The sequence below is a fragment of the Alnus glutinosa genome, chromosome 12 (genome assembly GCF_958979055.1).
Source record: "Alnus glutinosa chromosome 12, dhAlnGlut1.1, whole genome shotgun sequence".
NCBI classification, from domain to species: domain Eukaryota; kingdom Viridiplantae; phylum Streptophyta; class Magnoliopsida; order Fagales; family Betulaceae; genus Alnus; species Alnus glutinosa.
Window position 1 is genome coordinate 15285564 of NC_084897.1, and position 22993 is coordinate 15308556.

Genomic DNA, 22993 nt, shown 5'->3' on the forward strand with positions numbered 1-22993 from the left:
TGGAAGATAGTTGAGTTTGAAGTGAAAGACAAACTAGTTTACTAACTAGTCACCTTTCTATCTTTCTTTCACTCTTTCTATCTTTTATTACTAAAAGACAAAATATGACTCAGGGAAGAGTGGAGGAATTCTTCTTCACTTTCTCATATCAAAACACGTTACAAAGGCCATATACATAGGCATACAAAAAACAAACTTCCAAAGCCTTTTCTTCTCCCTCTTTATTACAATAAACACCAATAACTCCTCTAAGTTAAGACATCAGTATAAGAAACCAAAAGACATTAATTTAAAAAACCAAAGGTCATTATTTATTAAAAGAACTTTTAACTTCTCTATTAAATAACCTTCTTACGTTTTGGATTTGTTGAGCTTCCAACACGCCCCCTCAAATCAAAACTGTCCTCATGCCAATTGCCAAGCATGTCTCTTAGCCTCGTGAAAATTTCACCTGATAATGGCTTAGTAAATATAGCTGCTACTTGTTCAGTGGTGTGGCAATATTAGAGATCTATTGTCTTCCTTTTCACATGGTCTCTAAGAAAGTGGAACCTAGTGTTGGCCTTGTCTTCATCGCTCCAACTCCACACACTTTCTTCATCAAAGATAATGTTTCTACTAACCACTAATTTTTTTGTTATAGGTGAAAAATTGAAATGACTTCTAAAAGAAAAGTGTGTGGATAAGTGTCAACAAAAATTAAAGCACAGTGGAAAGTAAATGACACAGATATTTTTGTTGACGAAGTGGAAACTCAATTAAGAGAAAAAACCACTCCGGGGCAGCCAAACCCAGGAATTCCACTATTCAGAAGACAAAGCTAGATACAAGACAGTAACACTCACATGTATCGATGCAGTGGTCGTACCTTGATCTCTGACGTGTAACCCAACACGAACGCTTTCCAACCAGGTTCACCTACCTGAAGGGGTCTTCAATGGAACTCCTTACCTTAGAGCCGACCTCTAAGATAGACTTTGGTTTGCAGCACAACACACTTGAAAAACGGCTTCAGAGGAGATATCACGTCTCTGAGTTTTAATGGAATTTACACCGAATTCTTGCAGCTCTAAGTGCCCAAGGACCCTTATTTATAGGCTGGGGGTCAGAATGGGCGTCAGGCAAAATTTGCCCGGGAGCCGTCTGGATGGTGGATCATGGCCGTCCGGACGGACGACTGTGCGACAGGATTTTCTGAAATTTTCGCGGAGAAATCTTTCCCGTATAAGAACATCGTCCGGACGGGATGGCTCGATCGTCTGGACAGACGCACGTCTATTGCAAGTAATTTCCATAATAGGCTTCGTGCGTCCGGACCATGGGGCAGGAGTGTCCGGACGGCTAAACTTCAACACGCAATTTCCATATCTGATGTGCGTGCGTCCGGACCATGAGGGGGATATGTCCGGACGGTTGAAGTCGAATCGGCAGTTACCATATACGATGCACCAGCATCCGGACCACAGCTGTCAGATGTCCGGATGGTTCATTTTGAACTGCGATTCTTGCCTTACGGAGATACGCTTCCGGACGGGATACCACATCGTCCAGACGGTTGATTGATCTTCCTTTTCTTGAAACTTTGGAAAGAATCAATGATCCATTCGAGAACTGATAGGCGTTCGGACGTGCTGGTGAAACGTCCGGACAGAGCAAGTTTGCACAGAAGCTTCTCGATAAGATGTAGGTGTCCGGACGGAAGAAGCACGTCGTCCGGACAGGTGATGCTTATCTGTCTGATGTCCGGACGGAGTGACACGTAGTCCGGACGGATGGAACAGTAGACAGATGGGCGTCCGGACGGGATGACACATCGTCCGGACGGCTGACAGGGAACTTTGAAATTCTTCTTACTTCACTTTGAAAAGTGGAATCCCTGTTTGCCACATCATTTAAACATAAGTGATTTTGTCCAAACACAGAATAAGGCCAAAATACTAACAAACTCCCCCTTTGGCCATTCTGGGACAAAAATCACTTGACCGGTTTGGAAATACATTCCCGGTCCAAAATAAAAATTACTCCCCCCTTTTTGTCACAAAGGGAAAAAGGGTAAACAGAGTAATAAAACAACCAACTGAAATAAAAATTACTCCTCCTAATGGTCTCAGAAGGACCCGGGAAATAGAGTAATATAAGTTCAACAGTTTATCAAAAACAAAGACCGAACAAAAATGTTGACGAAACCTTCTTTGAGAGAGAGAAATCAGCAAAGTTAGGGCCTTCACATGGAAAGTAGCACACACATGTATTTCTATCTGAAAATCTAGTCATAGAGCAAGTCAGTATTATGAGAGCACGGAGGTGATAGACAAGTATAACACAGACAAAATTTACCCTGCCAAAAAAATGAAGATAGCCTGCTCAACTCATGTAAAGCGTGTGTGTGTGAAGACTCGTATCCATAAGATTTGCATTTTACAAAAATGAGAAGAAACCTCCAGATTTTCGAGACATGAGAGAAAGTCAAAGACAGATTTAGCCAAAAGTCAAACCTTATAACTTGCTAGGGCCTAGACACCCTCATTTGATACAATCCCCCTAAGATGCAGCACATATTTTGTTTTACTTGTACCATAAAGGACAAGATAAAATTTTACTTGCTCATAGAAAGCAAGGTGAATTTAAGCACATAAGCAGTAATTAAACAGATTTAAAGCACAAAACTTTTTATGAAATACTGCTCGAATCTTATAGAACTGCAAACTGTAGGGAGTGCCAGAATTTATAGGTGTTAGGTTCAACTAGCCTGAGGTCAATTTTGGCCATCCAAGCAAAAATCTCTTCTCTTATCAAAAATTCGAGGAGCAACGAGTCAGAGAAGGAAAAATACGCACCTTCGGGGAGTCTAGGATAGTGCATGAGGTCATCACATGAGACAAGCTACTATCAAATAGAACAATGAGCAGGAAAAACTGTTGCACATGTCAGACTAATGGTCTCACCCACACGCAAGCATAATATATCAATGCTCAACAAACTAGTAAAACAGAGAGAATACACGAAATAGCTGACATACCTTGTGAAAAACTTAACCTGCTGCGAAAACTCCCCCCCTTTCCTTTTTTTTTTTTTTTTTTTTTTTTTTTTTTTTAATACAACATCATTCTATCAGAGGACAAAGAGTTCCTCCTAGCATGGAAACATCATGTCTAGGACATGGCATAAACACCAATGGCTTTCCAAAGAGACTCAAACTTGCTACCATCTAGAGGTTTGGTAAGAATGTTAGCCAATTGATTTTCAGTGGGGATGAATGAGAGAGATACTACCTCGGATTCCACAAGATCACATAAGAAGTGATGCCTGATGTCGATGTGCTTGGTCCGAGAATGCTGAACGGGGTTCTTAGAAATATTAATAGTACTAGTATTATCATAGTTGATAATCATAGTATCTTGAGAGAATCCGTAGTCCCCTAGCAATGTCTTCATCCACAATAATTGGGTACAGCAGCTACCCGCATCAATATACTTAGCCTCAGTAGTGGAGAGAGATATGGAGGCTTGTTTCTTGCTCATCCAAGCTACAAGATTGTTCCCTACATAGAAACATCCTCCTGATGTGCTTTTTCGATCAACAACATTTCCAGCCCAATCTGCATCAGAGTATCCTGCAACAACAAGATTTGTTTCTCTAGAATACCAAATGCCATAAGAAAGGGTATCATTTACATACCTGATGATACGCTTTACTGCAGTGAGGTGAGATTCCTTAGGATTGGCTTGAAAGCGAGCACAAACTCCTACACTGAAGGCAATGTCTGGTCGGCTGGCTGTAAGATACAGGAGGCTCCCTATCATGCTTCTGTGAAGTGATGGGTCAACTGATTTTCCTGCAAGATCACTGCTAATCTTGACACTGGTGCTCATGGGTGTGCGAGCACGACTCTTTCCATCCAATCCAAACCATTTGACCAGATCCTTGGCATACTTAGATTGAGAGATGAAGATGCTCTCAGCAGTTTGCTTGACTTGAAGGCCAAGAAAGTAGTTCAGCTCACCAATCATGCTCATTTCAAACTCCTGCTTCATTTCTTCAGAGAACTCATGTGCAAGAGAGTCTAAAGTAGCTCCAAAAATGATGTCATCAACATATATTTGAGCAATCAGTTTTTGAGTACCTTGATTTTGATGAACAAGGTTTGATCAGCTTGCCCTCTTGCAAAACCTTTGCTTAAGAGATAAGTAGTGAGATGCTCATACCATGCTCGAGGCGCTTGTTTAAGCCCATAGAGAGCCTTCTTCAGCTTGTACACATGATGGGGATGATGAGGATCTTGAAAACCCTTCGACTGTTCTACATAGACTTCTTCTTGAAGAACACCGTTCAGAAATGCACTCTTTACATCCATCTGGTATAGCTTGAAATCAAGGTGACAGGTAACAGAAAGAAGAATTCGAATGGATTCTAACCTGGCGACTGGGGCAAACATTTCATCAAAATCTACTCCCTCTATCTGAGTATATCCCTGTGCAACAAGACGGGCTTTATTTCTAACCACAGTACCATGCTCATCAGTTTTATTTTTGAAGATCCACTTGGTTCCTATGATATTCTGTTATGCAGGACGGGGAACCAAGGTCCAGACATCATTCCTGGTAAACTGATGGAGCTCATCATGCATTGCAGATACCCATCCTTCATCTTGTAGGGCTTCATCTACTTTCTTGGGTTCTGTCTAAGTAAGATAGCAGCTGTAGGAAACTTGATTAGCTACTTCATTGGCAGGCTGAATGACTCTGCTTCTCAATTTGCGCCCTTCATCTAAATTTCCAAGAAGCTGCTGAGGAGGATGATTATGCCTCACTCGTGATTGCCTAGGAGGATTAGCTGGAATATCCTCATCTTCGGAAGTAATGGGAGTGGAACCCAAAGTGGTAGGAGAAGATTCATCTAGAGATTCTTTTGAAGAGGGCTCAATAATATCAGTTGGAGCTGCTGAAGAATCAACTGAATCAATCTGTTTTTCTTCCCCGCTGATAGATCTCTGCACTCCATCATCAACAATCACATTTATTGATTCCATCATAGTCTCTGTTCTTTTGTTGAAGACCCGGTAAGCCCGACTATTTGTGGAATATCCCAAGAAGATGCTGATAAGTGCTGAATGTTACACATTCAAGCCCCTTAATTTACATATGTTATGCTCTTAGTTTTGTTATAATTTGATGTTTTGTGTTGTTTTTGTGTTTTCTTATATTTTACAGGTTTTAGAAGAAAAACCAATCAAATTCCAAGATTATAATGAAGTCAGAAAACTCACTTTTGGATAGATTCAAACTCCAAATCAATTTTGAATTTAAGGAAAGAGAAGTTGGCAAAAATTCGTTATCTTTGGAAAGAATCCAGAATGAGCACGTCACAGTAATTTAATCATAACTTTCTGCTCAAGTATCAGATTGCAACAAAATTTATGGCGTTGGAAAGCTAATAATAAATGCAACAAATATGTCAGAAATAGGTTTTTCCTAATTCGGACGTTTTCCATGCCAAAATCGCCCCGTAATAAAAGACCGCAAATCTGTACGAATTTTGGAATCCTTTTCCTACTTGGATAGAAATTTCAGAAAAAGGAGAAGACTTGTAATTATTCTTTTTGGACTAGAAAACCTACTTAGAATTGTAATAGGAATTCTAGAGCTTCTAAAGCTTCTCTAATCCCTATAAATAGGCCTCTAGCCTTTGAAGAAAGACACACAAACTTGGAGGAAGAATCAAAGGCTACATCAAGAAGGAGGTTTTTTTATAGTTTTTATTTTCTTTCTTTTCCTTTATTAATTTCTTATGAGGATGATTTCCATCCAAATTATGTGTAACTAATACTTTAGTTAGGGCTCGATTGAAGCCCTAATCATGTCTCTTTAAGTTTTTCAATTTGCTTTGCTACAATTTATATATTGATGCTTAACTTGATTAATTCTAGTTTCTTGAATTCCTCATATGTTTATGTTTGGCCATCATATGCATGTGGTATGGATTTGTTATTTATGTCAATTTGGATGACCGAGTCCTGGGCATAATAGAGTAACGGAAGAACCCCGACACAGGTTCTTGGATTAATCAACATAAAGACAACTAGAATAGATACCATATTCTAATCTGAGTGTGTTTACCGATTTCCATAGATTTATGCTTCCTTGAAGAACAACTTAGTAGATACCATGCTAAATCCTTCAAGGAAGAAAAGAGTTAGAGTAGATACCATGCCTAACTCGTTGTTTAGGGAAATCAATAGCTTTAGGAGAAGATACCATTCCCTTGTGGCTGGTAAGCATTAAGCATCATGTTATGATTGTAGTATTGTGCATATTGCGAATCTTATTTGAGTATGATTAGCGGTGGATATCAAAGCCCTACCTTTTCTTCATAGTATTTTTAATTCAATCTTTTATCCTGTCTTATTCAACATATCGCTTTTAGGAATTTCTCTTTAAAGACAATTTATACCAATCCTCGTGGGAATGATCTCGTATTTGCCTGCTATACTATTGTTTTGATCTTGTATACTTGCGAGTAAAACGTACAAGTATTTGCCTATTTATTTAGGTAGATATTTGCACAACACCTTCATCACTCTTGGTATCAAATTTGCCCAGATTTTCCCTGTCACGAAGTATATAACATTTACTCCCAAAAGTTTTAAAATACTTCACTGTGGGTTTCTTACCTCGCCAAATTTCATAGGGAGTCTTGTTTGTTTCAGGCCTAAGGCAGATCCTGTTGATGATATGACAGGCAGTGTTTACAGCTTCTCCCTAGAAGTGTTGAGCAAGATTCTTTGAGTGGATCATCACACGAGCCATCTCCTGAATTATCTTGTTCTTCCTTTCAACAACTCCATTTTGCTGAGGAGTAATAGGTGAGGGAAATTCCTGCTTGATTCCATAAGAGAGACAGAATTCTTCAAACTTGGAATTTTTGAACTCTCTTCCATGATCACTGCGGATTCTCATAATCTGGCAATTTTGCTCTACCTGAATTTTCTTGAACAAATGTTGAGCTACATCAAAAGCATCAGATTTTTCTCGAATAGGAATGGCCCAAGTAAATCGAGAGAAATCATCTACAACAACCAGAATATATCTTTTCCCACCTAAACTAGCAGTCCTAGTGGGACCCATGAGATCCATGTGCAGTAATTCTAGATTTTTGGAAGTACGAATACCTGAGGTCTTCTTATGAGCAGCTCGAGTCTGTTTCCCTAGCTGACAAGCCCCACAGACTCCTTTTTCAGTCTTCTCCATTTTGGGCAGGCCTTTAACAACATCTTTGCCTGCAATTTTCAACATATCAGAGAAATTGAGATGCCCTAACCTCTGGTGCCATAGCTCACTGTCATCTATGATTGCTTTGTTGCAGAAGATATGAGGGTCTTCAGTTAAACTAGCAAGGCCGTAGCAATTGTCAGCAGTTCTCTCTCCTCCCATGAGCCATCTGCCACTGCTGTCAAATATATTACATTCCTTCTTGGAGAATTGCACCACCAAGTCATTATCACAGAACTGGCTGATGCTGAGGAGATTCGCCTTGAGCCCTTCAACATACAAGGCTTCTTGAGATGCTCCGAGGCCTGGGATGTCGATGATCCCTTTACCGATGACTCTGGATTGGCTCCCATCTCCATAGGTGATTCGCCCTCCTTTGCCCATCTGAACTTCTTTGAGCAGAGTCTTATCACCTGTCATGTGTTTAGAAGAGCCACTATCCAAATACCACAAACAAGTATCAAGAGTTTTTAGTGCAGTATGAGAAACTAAGCACAGATTATCTTCCTTTTTGACCCAGACTTGTTTGGAAGTTTTCCTATGTTTTCTAACCAGGACAGACTTTTGCTCATTAGGGGTGAGGTATGCTAAATTCTCACTAATGAGACTAACCTGATTACTTAACATGCTGACTTGCTCTTCAAGACCTGGTTTTTCTTTTCTAGGGATAAGACTTTTGTTCCAAGGTTGTTGAGACCTAATTTGGAAACAATTTGGGCGAATATGACCACTAATACCACAATGATGACACGTAGGTATAGATTGATTTGCCCCTTTATCCTTACTGACAGAATGAGTATGATTATGAGATATGACAGGCTTAGTAAACATGGTTCTATGCACATACATATCATGAGAAATAGAAGCAACTTTGTCCATACTCAATTTAGACATGGTAAAAGTCAAAGAAAATATAACACTCAAGAATTTAATCTTCTTAGAGTGTACCAAGCTTTGATACCAAGTGAAAAATTGAAATGACAGCGGAAAGTAAATGACACAGATATTTTTGTTGACGAAGTGGAAACTCAGTTAAGAGAAAAAACCACTCCGGGGCAGTCAAACCCAGGAATTCCACTATTTAGAAGACAAAGCTAGATACAAGACAGTAACACTCACATGTACCGATGCAGTGGTCGTACCTTGATCTCTGACGTGTAACCCAACACGAACACTTCCCAACCAGGTTCACCTACCTGAAGGGGTCTTCAATGGAACTCCTTACCTTAGAGCCGATCTCTAAGATAGACTTCGGTTTGTAGCACAGCACACTTGAAAAACGGCTTCAGAGGAGATATCACGTATCTGAGTTCTAATGGAATTCACACCGAATTCTTGCAGCTCTAAGTGCCCAAGGACCCTTATTTATAGGCTGGGGGTCAGAATGGGCATTAGGCAAAATTTGCCTGGGAGCCGTCTGGACGGTGGATCATGGCCGTCTGGACGGTGGATCATGGCTGTCCGGACGGACAACTGTGCGACATGATTTTTTGAAATTTTTGCGGAGAAATCTTTCCTGTATAAGAACATCGTCCGGACGGGATGGCTCAATCGTCCGGACGGACGCACATCCGCTGAAAGAATTTCCATAACAGGCTTTGAGCGTCTGGACCATGGGGCAGGAGTGTCCGGAAGGCTAAACTTCAACACGCAATTTCCATATCTAATACGCGTGCGTCCGGACCTTGAGGGGGATACGTCCGGATGGTTGAAGTCGAATCGGCAGTTACCATATATGATGCACCAGCGTCCGGACCACAGCTGTCAGATGTCCGGATGGTTCATTTTGAACTGCGATTCTTGCCTTACAGAGATACGCGTCTGGACGGGATACCACATCGTCTGGACGGTTGATTGATCTTCCCTTTCTTGAAACTTTGGAAAGAATCAGTGATCCGTTCGAGAACTGACAGGCGTCCGGACGTGCTGCTGAAACATCCGGATGGAGCAAGTTTGCACAGAAGCTTCTCGATACGATGTAGGTGTTCGGACGAAAGAAGCACGTCGTCCGGACAGGTGATGCTTATCTGTCTGATGTCCGGACGGAGTGACACGTCGTCCGGACGGATGAAACAGTAGTCAGATAGGCGTCCGGACGGGATGACACATCGTCCGGACGACTGACATGGAACTTTGAAATTCTTTTTACTTCACTCTGAAAAGTGGAATCCCTGTTTGCCACATCATTTACACATAAGTGATTTTGTCCAAACACAGAATAAGGCCAAAATACTAACAATAGGGTTGTAGAACTTGTATGCCTTTAACTCTTTGCTATATTTGAGGAAGATACATTTCTCACCATAATTATCAAGCTTCTTCCTCTTGGATTTGAAAACTTGAGAATATGCAACACACCCAAAGATTCTTAGGTGTGCAACACTTGGCTTGTAACCGCTCCACGCCTCTTGAGGTGTCATATTCTTGACACTTTTGGTAGGACATCGATTGAGTAGATAAGTTGAGCATGCCACAACTCCTGCCCAGAATTGTTTTGGCAGTCCTTTCTCCTTGAACGTGATTATGGTCATATTAAGAATGGTATGATTCTTTCTTTCGGCAATCCCGTTTTGCTGTGGTGTGTAAGCAGTAGTAAACTGATGCTTTATTCCTTGTTCCCTACAATACTTATCAAATTCTTTTGAGGTATATTCACCACCTCGTCAGAGCGGAGAGTTATGAGCTTGTGACCACTTTGATTTTCAACAAGAGCTTTAAAGTTCTTGAATAAAATAAAGGTAGTTGACTTTTCTTTAAGAAAATAAACCTAAAGTTTTCTACTAAAGTCATCAATAAAGGTAATAAAGTATCTATTACCTCCTAAGGACATGGGCTCTATTGGTCCACATATGTCAGTATGAATCAATTGTAATAGTGACGATGCTCTCCAAGATTTGCCACTGGGAAAAGGAAGTCGTGCCTGCTTGTCAATTATACATCATTCACAAAAGTTGCTCGATGGCTTGATTATTAGTAACCCATGCACCATGCTAGATGAAGATAGTAGCTTTAGGCTGCTGAAATGTAGATAGCCAAAACGAAGATGCCACTTCAAGGACTCACTTTCCTTGAATCCATAGAACATGCAATTATTGGTCATTGAAACATTAGCCAGAATCCTTCCACATGTATCTCTCAAAGTGAGAGAGTAGTCCTTCATATATATGTTATACCCCTTCTCGAGTAGCTGCCCGATGCTAAGAATGTTGCTTTTCATGTCAGGCACATAATAAACATCATAAATATACTCTTTCTCACCATTCTTTTGATAGATTTTTATCTTCCCTTTGCCTTCAACTGGGAGTTTGGAGGGTTCTCCCAAGTTCACATTTCCGTGAACTCCCTTTATGAGTTCTACAAACAGATCTCCTCCCACACATATGATTGCTTGCGCCAGAATCAAGGTACCAAGACTCATATTGTGAATCTGAATCATCATGAGCGAGAAGTAGGGTAGACTCACCACAAACATCATTTGTTGCTTCTACAACATTGGCTTGCTCATTGTCTTTGTGCCAACAATCCGAGGCATAATGTTCAAACTTCTTGCAGTTGTAGCATTAGATATTCTTGGTGTTTCCACGTCCATGTGTGGATATTCCTCTGCCTCAGTTGCCTCCTCCTTCCCGACCTCTGAAGCTTTGATTCTCCTATTGACTTTGGCCAGGTCTTTGGTAAGTACCACGTCCCTGGCCTCTACCATGACAACGATTGGAGCTGGATTTTCTTTGATCATTTAGAGTCAGTTTTGACTTTAGTGCGTGTTCCAATACAACAGAATTAGCATTCTTCTACATCCTTTGCTCATGTACTTATAGTGAACCCAACAACTCCTCAATTGTAAGCTTCTCCAAGTCCTTAGACTCTTCGATAGTTACAACTACATGCTCAAATTTAGAGGAAAGGGATTGAAGTGCTTTTTCAACGACTTGGATGTCATCGAGCTTCTCATTGTTTCTTTTCAAACCAATCACGATTACCAACAATCATGAAAAATAATCAGACACCGATTCTCCGTTCTTCATGTGAAAAGCCTTGAACTCGCCTTGTAATGTTTGGAGACGGACCCGTCTCACCCGTTCGTATAATTTGAAGATGAAAGCTAGAATCTCCCATGCTTGTTTACTTGTCATTGCTTCAACAACTTTCTCGAAAGTAGACTCGTCCAACCCTTGATTGAGTAGAAACAATGCCTTTTTATCCTTCTTCCTCTACTCCATAAAAGCTTTCTTCTTAGCTGTTGTGTATTCAACTTCTTCCTCCTTAGTGGGTTCCGTAAATCTGTCGATTATGAGTTCCCACAGATCTTGAAACCCAAATAGGGCTTTCATTTGAATAGACCACGACCTATAGTTATCTTTTGATAATTTAGGGATTTGTTGCTGGACATTGTTGGATCCCATTTCTAGAAGGGGCGAAAAAAGAAAGAAAAGGAATTGGCTCCGATACCAATTTGAAAGACAAACTAGTTTACTAACTAGTCACCTTTCTATCTCTCTTTTATTACTAAAAGACAAAATTTGACTTAGGCAAGAGTGGAGGAATTCTTCTTCACTTTCTCATATCAAAACACCTTATAAAGCCCATATATATATAGGCATATGATGTAATCCTAATATGTTTGGGTTACATCTCTTTCTCTTTTATCTTTATCTTATTATTTTATCTTATATTTATCTTAGAGGAATATTATCTAAGTAGAACAATATTTAAATAAGAAGTCTTATCTCTTATCTTAAGAGTAGACGGTTAATAAGTAGCTTTAGGTCTCTAGTTATAGCAACTTGCAGAATTACAGTTCTACGTAAGCTGTATTATCTTTTATTTATTTAAGGAACAAGCAAATAATGTAAAGTGAAGTTGAATTATTATTTGATAAATACAGTTTACTATGTTTTGGGAGTTCATGACTCATTCGAAACAGCCAACCTATCTAATTCCTGTGTTCTTTGTCAATTAGTTCATATCAATATACAAAAAACGAACTTCCAAAGCCTTTTCTTCTCTGTCTTCTTTATTATAATAAAAGTTTTCTCACAAAACAAAAAATAAAGATAAATTCCATGTTAAACAAAGTTTCATTGGCCAAAAATGGAGTTTGGCAGAGGAGGAGTGATTCTTTTACACACCTACCATACACCTCCCATTTGATTCTCTCTCTCTCTCTCTCTCTCTCTCTCTCTCTCTCTTTTTTCTAAAAAAAGAAAATCCAAAAACGCATTGGGTGTATGGAAGGTGTAAAAAAAATCATTTCTTGGCAAACTCTCACCACCAAAAGGGAGAGGAATGACACCTCAAACAGAGAAATTTCATTTCTAACAAGAGTATCTTACTAATATATATATATATATATATATATATATATATATATATATAATTCTTCATTCATTTCTAAACTGTTACAAAAGAACACTTAAATAGACTGACAAAAACCCTAACCATACTTTGACTGACTTTAGACCAAGCCCATTATTGAATTATAAAAGAACTTAAATATAGAATTAAATACTAATAACCTAAATAAAACTAAAAGACTCAATTATTTATTTTTCATTATGCACAAGTGATTCTTTATGTGGAACCCACAACTTACAAACAAGCCATAAGTAATCAGTATTGACATGATGCAATGCAGTCTCAGTATGATGCCCTCATGGCTAATGCTACATGGTCCTTATGTCCATGACCTCCTCATAAGATAATTGTTTGTAATAAATGGGTTTTCTGGCTTAAGCAAAAATCTGATGGAGCTATTGACAGATAATATAAGGCGAAACTTTTGGCAAAGGGGTTTGATCAAGTTGATGGCATTACTTTTATAGAAACATTTAGCCCAGTCATAAAACCTGCTACAATTCGGTTGGTACTCACCTTGGCTGATCACTATAAGTGGGAGATACGTCAATTAGATATCTTTAGTGTGTTTCTTCATGGCTACTTGGAGACTAGGAAGAAGCCACAAAGAAAACACTACGTACTCATCTTGACTATGTCTGTAAGCTCCATAAATCTATTTAAGGATTGAAACAAGCTCTACGGACTTAGTTTCTGCATTTTTCTCAAGCATTACTAGAGTTAGGATTCTTGGGATCAATCATAGACATTTCCCTGTTCTATTTTCATAAGCAATCAGTGATTGTATTTGTTCTTGTTCACCTGGATGATATTATTGTCACCACTTTGGAGTTTGCTATGAAAGACCTTTTGTTTCTTTCATTTTTCTTGGGCATTCAAGCCTTTCGAAATCAGCATGGGCTTCATCTTAATCAGCAAAAATATGTCACTAATCTATTACATCTCACCAAAATGGCTGGTGCTAAACCAGCATCAACCTCGTGTGCCCCTACTGGGAAGTAATCAAAATTTGTTGGTGACCCCTTAGACGACCATGTTGCTGTTGTCATATATAAGGACGGAGCCAGAAAATATTATGGGTAAGGGCTAGAGGCAAAACAATTTTGTTGCTAGGGGCGAGTAGGCTATTTTTCATTTTTTAAAGAAAACTATAAAAAAACCTCCAAACTATCAACCATTATTAAAGTAGCCACCTGAACTACCAAGTGTAGCACTATGACCCCACAAACTACCAAAGAGTGCCAAAAATACCTATTTTGTCAAAATATTCCTATAATACCCTTGCCATGTGCCATATATTAGATTAAAAAAATAATAAAATTTAAAAAATATAAAAATCAAAGAAATATTAAAAATATTAAAAAAAAGGATTAAAAAAATTGAAAAAAAAAAAAAAATGAAGGGTGGCTCAGCCACTCCAATGGCCGTTTTGGGGGTGGGTTGAACACCCCCATGGCCAGCTTGGGGGTGGGTGAACCACCCACATGGCCTTTGAAGGTGGTTCAGCCACCCCCAAAGAGCAAAATAGGGGTGGCTAAAACCACTCCCAAGAGCTTTGGGGGTGGCTTGGCCACCCTCGTTGGACTTGTGGGTAGTTTGGCCACCCCAAGGGCAAAACTCTAATTTATTTTATTTAATTTTTAATTTTTAATTTTTTTGGCTTTGTGGGGGTGGTTTCGAAAATGGGGGTGGCCGAAACCAACCCAGACCAGCTAGTTTGGGGGTGGCCGAACCACCCTCGTGGCCCAAGGAGGTGGTTCCCTTGGCCAAAATGGGGGGTGGCCGACAACCCCCATTGGCCATTTTTTAATTTTTTTTTTTTTTTTTTTTTTAATTTTTTTTTTTAATATTTCTTTGATTTTTAAGTTTAATTTTTAGAATGTTTTAATTTTCTAAATGGTTTTAATTTGAATATATGACACGTGGCAAGGGTATTATACGAATATTTTGAATAAATTTTTTTTTAGCCCTCTTTGATAGTTTGGAGGGAGGGTCATAGTGCTACATTTGGTAGTTCATAAGGCAACTTTAAAAACGACTATTAGTTTAGGGGGAATTTTTTTTTTTTTTTTTGTAGTTTTCCCTCTTTTTTTTTTTTTTGGGGGGGGGGGGGGGGGGGGGGGGGGGGGGGGGGTTGGGGGGGTTAAATCCATCACTGGTTATATAATAGGTACTTCATCTCACTGCTGCTAAACCTGTGCTGGGCTACCTCAAGGGCACTTTGGTAGTTTGTATTATTCTAAAGGTTCCTTACAATTAAATTCCTTTTGTGATTCTAATTGGGTAGGAAGTCCATATGATAGAAAATCTACCACTGGCTATGGAACATGTTAGAGTATATTACGAGTTTCAGAATCTAAGTTACACTTAAAGACTATCACAATTGAAGATGGTAACCTAACTACAGTTTGAGATTATTATCTAGTCACAGTTGAAAAGTGTGACCTAGCTATAGTTGAAGTCTATTATGTAATCACAGTTGAAGACTATTATATAGTTGTAGTCAGGGACAGAGCTAGAAAGTATTTTGAACAGGGGCCAAGCTGCCGAGGCGTGAATTACAAATAAATCAAAATAAGGGTAGGGGTTAAAGCATGAATAAGAAATATATTAAGATTGAAGATGAAATAAATATATAAAAATGAAATTAGCATCAATTTAGTTTTGACAACAAAAAAAATTAAACAAAAGAAAATATACAAAATAAGTGTTTCATAATACATGAAATTTCAGTTAAAACACCTATCAAAATAGAACCCGTCGTTTTTTTGAATCCCAAAAATCATCTATGTTTGAATCTATGCTAATTGTTGCAGCAACTTCTCTTTCGATGTACACCATTAGAGAATCCTTCAAAAACTCATCTTCAATTTTGTTGCAAAGCCTAGTTTTAACAATATTTATGGTTGAAAATGTTTGTTCTGTAGTTAAGGTAGAAACGAGAAAAGTAAGCACAAGTACAATAGCTCAAAAAACAAGTTAATAGATAGTTAATTTTCCGGTATTAACCAACCATTGGCACAATTCAAAATTATTTGACAGTGCTTGGAAACTTGAATGTTGAACTCCATTATGCTTATGATGGTTAAGTTCTATTTCCAACTTTTCCTGTAGCTAGGTGAGGAGTTCGTGACTTGTGAGTAAGGTCAATTTTTTTGAAATTTTGTTCTCTAATTTTTTTTGCTTGTGGTTCTGTACATTGTAATTTGGCCATAGGGCTTTTTTAAGGTTTAATTGGGTAAGGCAAAAAAATTCATTAGGTATAAGGCCAAAAAAATTTAGTGAATAGGGCAAAAATTTTTATTGGGTAGGGCAACATAATTTATTGAGAATGGGCCAATGGGCCAAAAATATATATATTTTTTTAAAGAATTCTTTTTTAATCATATATATATATATATATATATATATTTTCAAGAAATTAAGGGTAGTTGAAGTCTATTTGTAAAATCTAATTCTTAGTCATTAGGAGTATGTTATATTGTAAACATTATCAAGGAAATACGAGCAAAATGTACGTAGCCCTTTAAACTTTACCGTGTGAAACCGAATAACGTAATTCTTTATGTACGTCTATTTTTATATTTAATTCGCTAATTCAGTAAAAGAATAGTAAAAGAATGATTCTTCACAAATCTTACAAGGAACCCCATGCATTTAGAGATATAGAGAGAGAGAGAGAGAGAGAGAGACGTCAATTATTCAAGACGAAGTTGGCTATTGTTTCCTTGTCAAACAATACAATACAATGAAATTTCAAATATCCACGACACTAATCAAAGACAAATAAACATTCGAAATAATTATTTCCATAAAAAGACTGTCACTAGCTCTGAAGCTACTTAGGTACGGTTATGGAGTGATCAGATTATCCAAGGGCCATGACAGAGCTGAGGTTCATGGGGTTCATGTACTTAGTAGAGCCGGACATGATCTGCTCCACAATAAGTTTGTTCGCCTTTTCAGATGGATGGAACGGATCCCAAAACGCATACACGTCCCGGTTGGGGCACAAGTTGGAGAGTTGCGTGCACAGTCCAATGCCATTGTATGGTCCTTGCCCACAACAAGCTACCTTTGATGTAATAAATCCTACCCATTCATATACAACATCCAGATGTTAATGCATGTGTAATTTTGGAGAAAAAAAAATCTTACATTAATCTCCCTTGTACATGTCTTTTTCCATTAGAGGAAAATATTCTCTGTCATCAAGTTGTGCATGGTCAAGTTAATTAAGTAGTGTCAGAATTACTTAAATAAGGGGATATAAATTTCTAACAAATTAGATTGTACAAAAATTCTTTCAATCCAATTGCTAAAAGTTCAAAAGCACGTAAATGTTTTTTTAATGTCACGTGAGAAATGACATTAATAAAAAAATATGTGTTTCTCGCACGCTCAAGAGACATGCACATGACACTTTTAAAAACCAGATTGAATGAATGCCTACATCCTAATTTTTAGGAAATTTATATCCTAAACAAGGGTGCATGCTATATATATATATATATAAAGAGTAATGTTTCTTGTACAACTTTCGTACAACTTTTGTACAACTCTAACGATTTATTTTAAGATAAGCCATTGGATATTTAGGGCCCACATGTGAGAAAACAGATCTAATAGTTGATCATAATTAAAAAAAGTTGTTAGAATTATACAAAAATTGTATGAAAGTTGTGTAAGAAACATTACTTACATATAAATATGGGTAACGCTAAAAGGGGTTTGATTTCTACACTTCACCGGTACAACAATTGCACAACACCCCCTCACATGGGGGTGGGCCCCACGCACTGGGTCCCACCCCCATGTGAGGGGGTGTTATGTAATTGCTGTGGTGGTGTTGTAAATCCATCATTTTCCTTGCTTAAAAACTACATTTTTATCCTACAATTTTTTCACGATTCTGGCGTGATAGTCACAATTAACTCTATGATTACTTATTGTTAAAAAAAATAAAATAAAAAATCCAATGGCTAGATTCGCACAATCACATCAGCATTGTAGGATAAAAACATGGTATCTATCATTAATTACTCTATATATATAAATATATTCCGTACGTTAAGCATAAAAATATTGCAAATAATTAAACAGGTAGACATGGGAAGCCAACATACCATATGCTTGAGGGTTGCTAATGAAATCACTGTGCATACGTTGTGTATTGGCGGCTATAAAGACATCTTTGCCAATTTTCTTATTGATTTCTCTTATCATTTGAAGGAGTTGTGGATTGTACAAGGCAGCAGCTCTTAGCAGCTCAGCTGAGCATCCGCCATTTGTGTTTCGCATGGCCAATTCTGCCGGGACACAACCCATTGGTCCAGTACCCGTCACAAGAACCCTTCGAGCTCCAAGGTTATATAGCTTCTGCAATGCAGTCAGAAACATCCATGGAAGAAGTTTAAGTCGTTTGGCTAGTGAACTTCATATTTACGTATTACTAGCTACCAATATTCATTCCTTTTTCTTCTCATTTTAATTATTTTCAGGATTATTTAGTAGTGAGATTTTAATTAATTATTCTCGATCTCTCACAAATGTATTAACTCCAAACTTTATATATGACATAGCATTGTATTGGAGGAAGGCAAAGTTCACGGTTATACATTTCATTAAAACTATTTTCGTTTCACGCAAAGATAAGAGACTAATTTCAATAAATAAATAAATAAATAAAACTTAATTTTTACTACAAAACTCCGAGATTTGCTTAAAAAAAAAAAAAAAAGGAAATAAAGCTCTAACCTAGAAAGTTCCAAAAATAACAAAAAATAATTGGAAAAAAATCCTCCAATGACGTGTGTCAGATGTCCTGCATCAATTTAAATGATCGATCATGTGAAAGAAATTAAGATCGAGAGGAAACAAAAGCACACCGCTGTTGGACTGAGGTGCTAAAAGTAAGTATCTCTAGCACTGTTAACTCTCTTTTTGCCTCCCAATTATATATACTTGAAGATCAAATGTCTACTTACACATAAGAAAGAAATAACACTTATGTCTATTTTGCTTTTATTAATTGATAGCCATGACTCGAAATCGAGAGGAGCCATTTGATATATAGTTATGATCTTATTTTATTGTATTTTACCGTGTACATATAATTAAAATATATGTTGTCACAGGATTATTATTTAAAAACTTTAATCGACGACGTGACATCGTATATACTGTTAGAGATAATAAAATAAAATTCTAATATTGAAATGATCGAGGATCCTACTAGTTGTGGTGCAGTACTGTAAGTAGAGTAAGCCAAAAGTAGGAAAGCTAGCTGATGATAAATTACCAAAAAAAGAAAGAAGTTTTACCAGTAAAAGTTTTTGGTACTCTGAGATGAGATACTTGACATAATCCGGCAGCGAGTATTGGCGAGATCTTGCTGAAAGGGGAACCAAGTAATAGTTGTTTACGAAGTCATTGCCGCCAACAGTAATGAGAATGAGCGCTTGGTTCACGAGTCTATTAGTTCTCTCACTTCCAATCAGAGCACGCACTCGTTGCTGGTATTCTTTGAAGTATTCGAATTGTCTATACATTCTTATTATGTTTAGCTGCCAAAATAGCATACATTGTTAATTAGCCATTGCTCAAGTTATTATTTTGATATATATACTGCTAATTTCTCGCTTTTGTACTACTAGAACTAGTATTTTTCATGAAAAAATACTGTATTTTTGGAGTTTTATGCTACGGTTTGATATTAGAAAGAAAGAAAGAAAGAAAAAATATAAAATTATTTACGTATGGCAAACTGATTAAGGATAAACTGGGTAATGATGCTTGCATACGGATAACTGTCTGTCCATGTTGCTAGAATTAAATTACTATTTATTCTAAAAGTTTAATTTAACTGGCAGGAATATGCATGTAAATTTAATTATTTAATTAATATTCTAGCACTCTCATTCACATGTGAGCTTAAACCCTCACTTAATTAACAAGTGAGGCCAAACACGTAAAATATTCAACTGAAATTAGGGTAAATTGTGAAATCAGAATTCGAATTTATGACATCTGTCTCTGATTCCATGTGAGAAAATATTAAGTGAAAGAGAAAGAGCTAGCATAGAGAAAGAGACTATATAGAAGTAAGAGTAATGTTAGCTAGATACTATCTTTTTATCTTTCTAAAGTTGATGTGACTTTTAAAATAACAATTGGATTAAAATTTAATAGTGATCAATCCCAAATCCAATGATGATTTTAAGAACTACATCAATTTGAGAGGATAAAAAGATAGTTTCTATTTTATTCATTGAAGTATATATATAAATATAGAGTAATGCTAAAAGTATTTCTTGTGTCATCCGAATAATGATGTAGCTATTAAAATCACTATTGGACTTGTGATTGATCACTATTGAATTTTGATAAAATGATGATTTTAAAAGTTACCTTATTTTTGGATGGACATAAGAAAGACTAAGGCTTCGTTTGGTTTGCAGAATTACTTATAAATATGTATTACTAATGAGTAATGAGTGACGAACAAGATAACTTAGCTAGACTAAATAAGGAAGGCAATCAATGATTGATATACCTACAAGGAAATTAAATAAAGACCTAATATAAATAATACACTAAGGCATCGTTTAGTTCGCAGAATAAGTAATTGGAATGGAATGACTATTTCATTGGAATAGCTATTCCTTTATTTGGTAGGGACCTATTCCTTGGAATAGCTATTCCATGAAAAAAACTATTCCCTTACGAAGAGGAATAAATAACATTTTAAAAAACAAAAAAAAAAAAAATTCTATAATTTTTCCAAACTAAACTTAAAAATAAAATAAAATAAAATTTTAATAAAAATTAAGAAAAAAAACAAAGAATTTATATCAGATTTGTCACCTACAGATCTAAGGTCCAATATATATATATATATATATATAAAAGATTTGAGTTTTTCTTTTTTTGAAAAATAAGAAATTATGTGAGTTTTTTTAATAATTTTGGGTCAATTCTAATTGTGATATATGTATTGTTACCAAACTAAGGAATTTGAATAATTATTCAATTCCACTCTTCTTCGTTCTCAGTAATAATTATTTCTTTTCCTAATGAAATATCAAATTTCGCAAACCAAAAACGAGGCTTAAAATATCCCAACAGGCAAAAACAAGGAATAATAGAGAAGTCATATATGGGTGACCGTTCACTTACAAACTGAATTCCGGTGTCATTGAGGATTCCAATGCCTGCCGAAGCAAAGTTGGCGCCAACAAGCAGCTTTTGTCCCGTGAGCTGAGGACTCAAGTATGGCAACGTGGATTCGGCGCCCATCCGCTGACCTAATTAACAACGCAAATAATTATTCATTATTGTATTGACAGGCATGCATGCAGGCACAAATTAAGAAGACAGTATGTAATTAATTAAGTGAAAATTATTAGAAAATGAGAGATCGAGTCGACGCAACTGATAAGGTCAGGGATGTTAAGTCCGTTGGAGAAGCGCCCAGTTGGACGGTGAGTTGGATAATCAATGCCATAAGGAGGCGAGTCAGCCCGGGCAGTTGTTGCCAGGTAGTTGTTGTTGCCATTATCGACCAGTGAATCCCCGAAGACGAAGAAAGCCCTGCTGGCATCTGCTCCCTGAATAATGGTTCCTATTGCAAATACAACACCCAAAGTAATCCAACAACTCAAAGTCGACGAGGTTTCCATTGTTGCTTGCATGAAGAAATATGGGAATGGCGACCTTTTTATTATAGCTTCTGGATCCTAACAACACTGCATCAGCTGGACGTACAACACTAAATTCAAGCACGGGAGTAACAGTGGTACTTATGTGAGGGAACCACTAGCTAGGACGCATATATGCTTTTGCTGAGTATACAGTTGTAAATGTAAAAAGGTTTGAGTCTCATATTAAAATGATGTTGTAAGCGTGATTACTTAGTTAATATAATATAGTTGAGCTCAAATCTATATACTTAAGTTTTTAAGTTGAGTTGTATTTGTCCCAACATGCTATAGATATTGTAGGCCTAGCTAAACTCACTAATTAAGACTCTCCAAAGTATATATCAACTTACTTAACAAGTGGTATCAGAGCTAATAATAGAATGTGATATTAGGGACAAAAGGTGCGTGGTCCTTAAAGTAAAAGGGGCAAAGCACAAACAGGAAGTATTCTTGGGGAGTTAGAACAAAGGTAATACGTAGCGCGGACAAACCCACGTAGCTTACTAGTGATCCTATGATTCTTATCAATCTACCTAGCTAATAGCTTAAGTTTGCTTTAGGTTCAAATATGTGATTCTTTCAGTCTCTTAATTGGCAGAGCCTGGTTAATAATCTTAAATAGCTTATATACTAGTGAGTGGAAATTTGCTTAATTTATAGTGGTGCTGTGCTTCTTGATTCATAAATATTTTAGTCCTCATAATAATTAAGGCAAAACAACAGTACTATAAGCACTCCAAATTATCCTTGTCTTTCAACATCATTCAATCATCAAGCAATGAACATGTGTCACCATCTAGACATATATTAATTAGCTTGTGGTCATCAGCGTCTGAGAATATGGCTCATGCTGATATCAAGTCATCAACACATCAAATTAATCCTAGATGGGAGGCGGAATCATATATGAATCTGATTCACTATTGTCGATGATCAGTAAACTAGAATTACAATTACTTCCGCTTCAATTGATCATAATAAAAATTATATTGTACAAAATTACAAATAACTATATATTGAAATGATAGAAATTAGTATACTTAATTTGTTTGACATTTCTTCAATTTTTTTTTTTTTTTTTTTTGAGTGTGATATATATAATTAGGAAAAATGAGATAAATTAAGGGTAACTATATAAGGCTAGCTAGTTGCAATCATGCTCTGATCTCTAAACCTTCAATTCTACAATTAATCAACCTCCAAAACTGTTAGATGAGTTGCAATGTCCCCTTATATATGATTTAAGTTTCTCAAATTTTCGTTATACTTACCCTTAAATTCATATTCTTATCCGGTTCTTATCTCTAATTTCCGTCAATAAGCAATAACATGCACTGCAAATAATCCTATAGTTTAGAGTGCAAAAAGTGCAATTTACAATGTGATCATAAAATTTAACGACTAACTACCTTACAATTTAATCTCATAGTAATTAAAGTGCAGGAATTTTAGAGGCATTTGGTTTTCAGGGACTAAATTTTGTGGTTTAGGATTAACTCTTAATTCATTTATATGTCATGGGGTCACCAACACATAGGAATTGAAACTCCCCATCCGATCCTCTGGCATGAAATAGCCCATATCTCAACTTTTAGGTCTCGCTCTCAATTAAGGCTTACTCAGGAAAGGAAGGAAAATAGAAGGCCACCTGTTTCTGATGTCATGTGA

At 37.0% G+C, this 22993-nt stretch overlaps 1 protein-coding gene across 1 annotated transcript; it reads right to left on the reverse strand.

Annotated features, from left to right (window-relative positions):
- Positions 1-16321: 16321 nt before the first annotated feature.
- LOC133851924 (GDSL esterase/lipase At5g33370-like) lies at positions 16322-21398 on the reverse strand. The gene is made up of 5 exons (XM_062288553.1): positions 21058-21398; positions 20802-20929; positions 18947-19189; positions 17750-18002; positions 16322-16715 (listed from the first exon to the last, which is right to left on the reverse strand). Exons 1-5 carry the CDS (start codon positions 21314-21316, stop codon positions 16492-16494), a joined length of 1107 nt encoding a protein of 368 aa, XP_062144537.1. The 5' UTR covers positions 21317-21398; the 3' UTR covers positions 16322-16491.
- Between the last annotated feature and the right edge of the window lie 1595 nt (positions 21399-22993).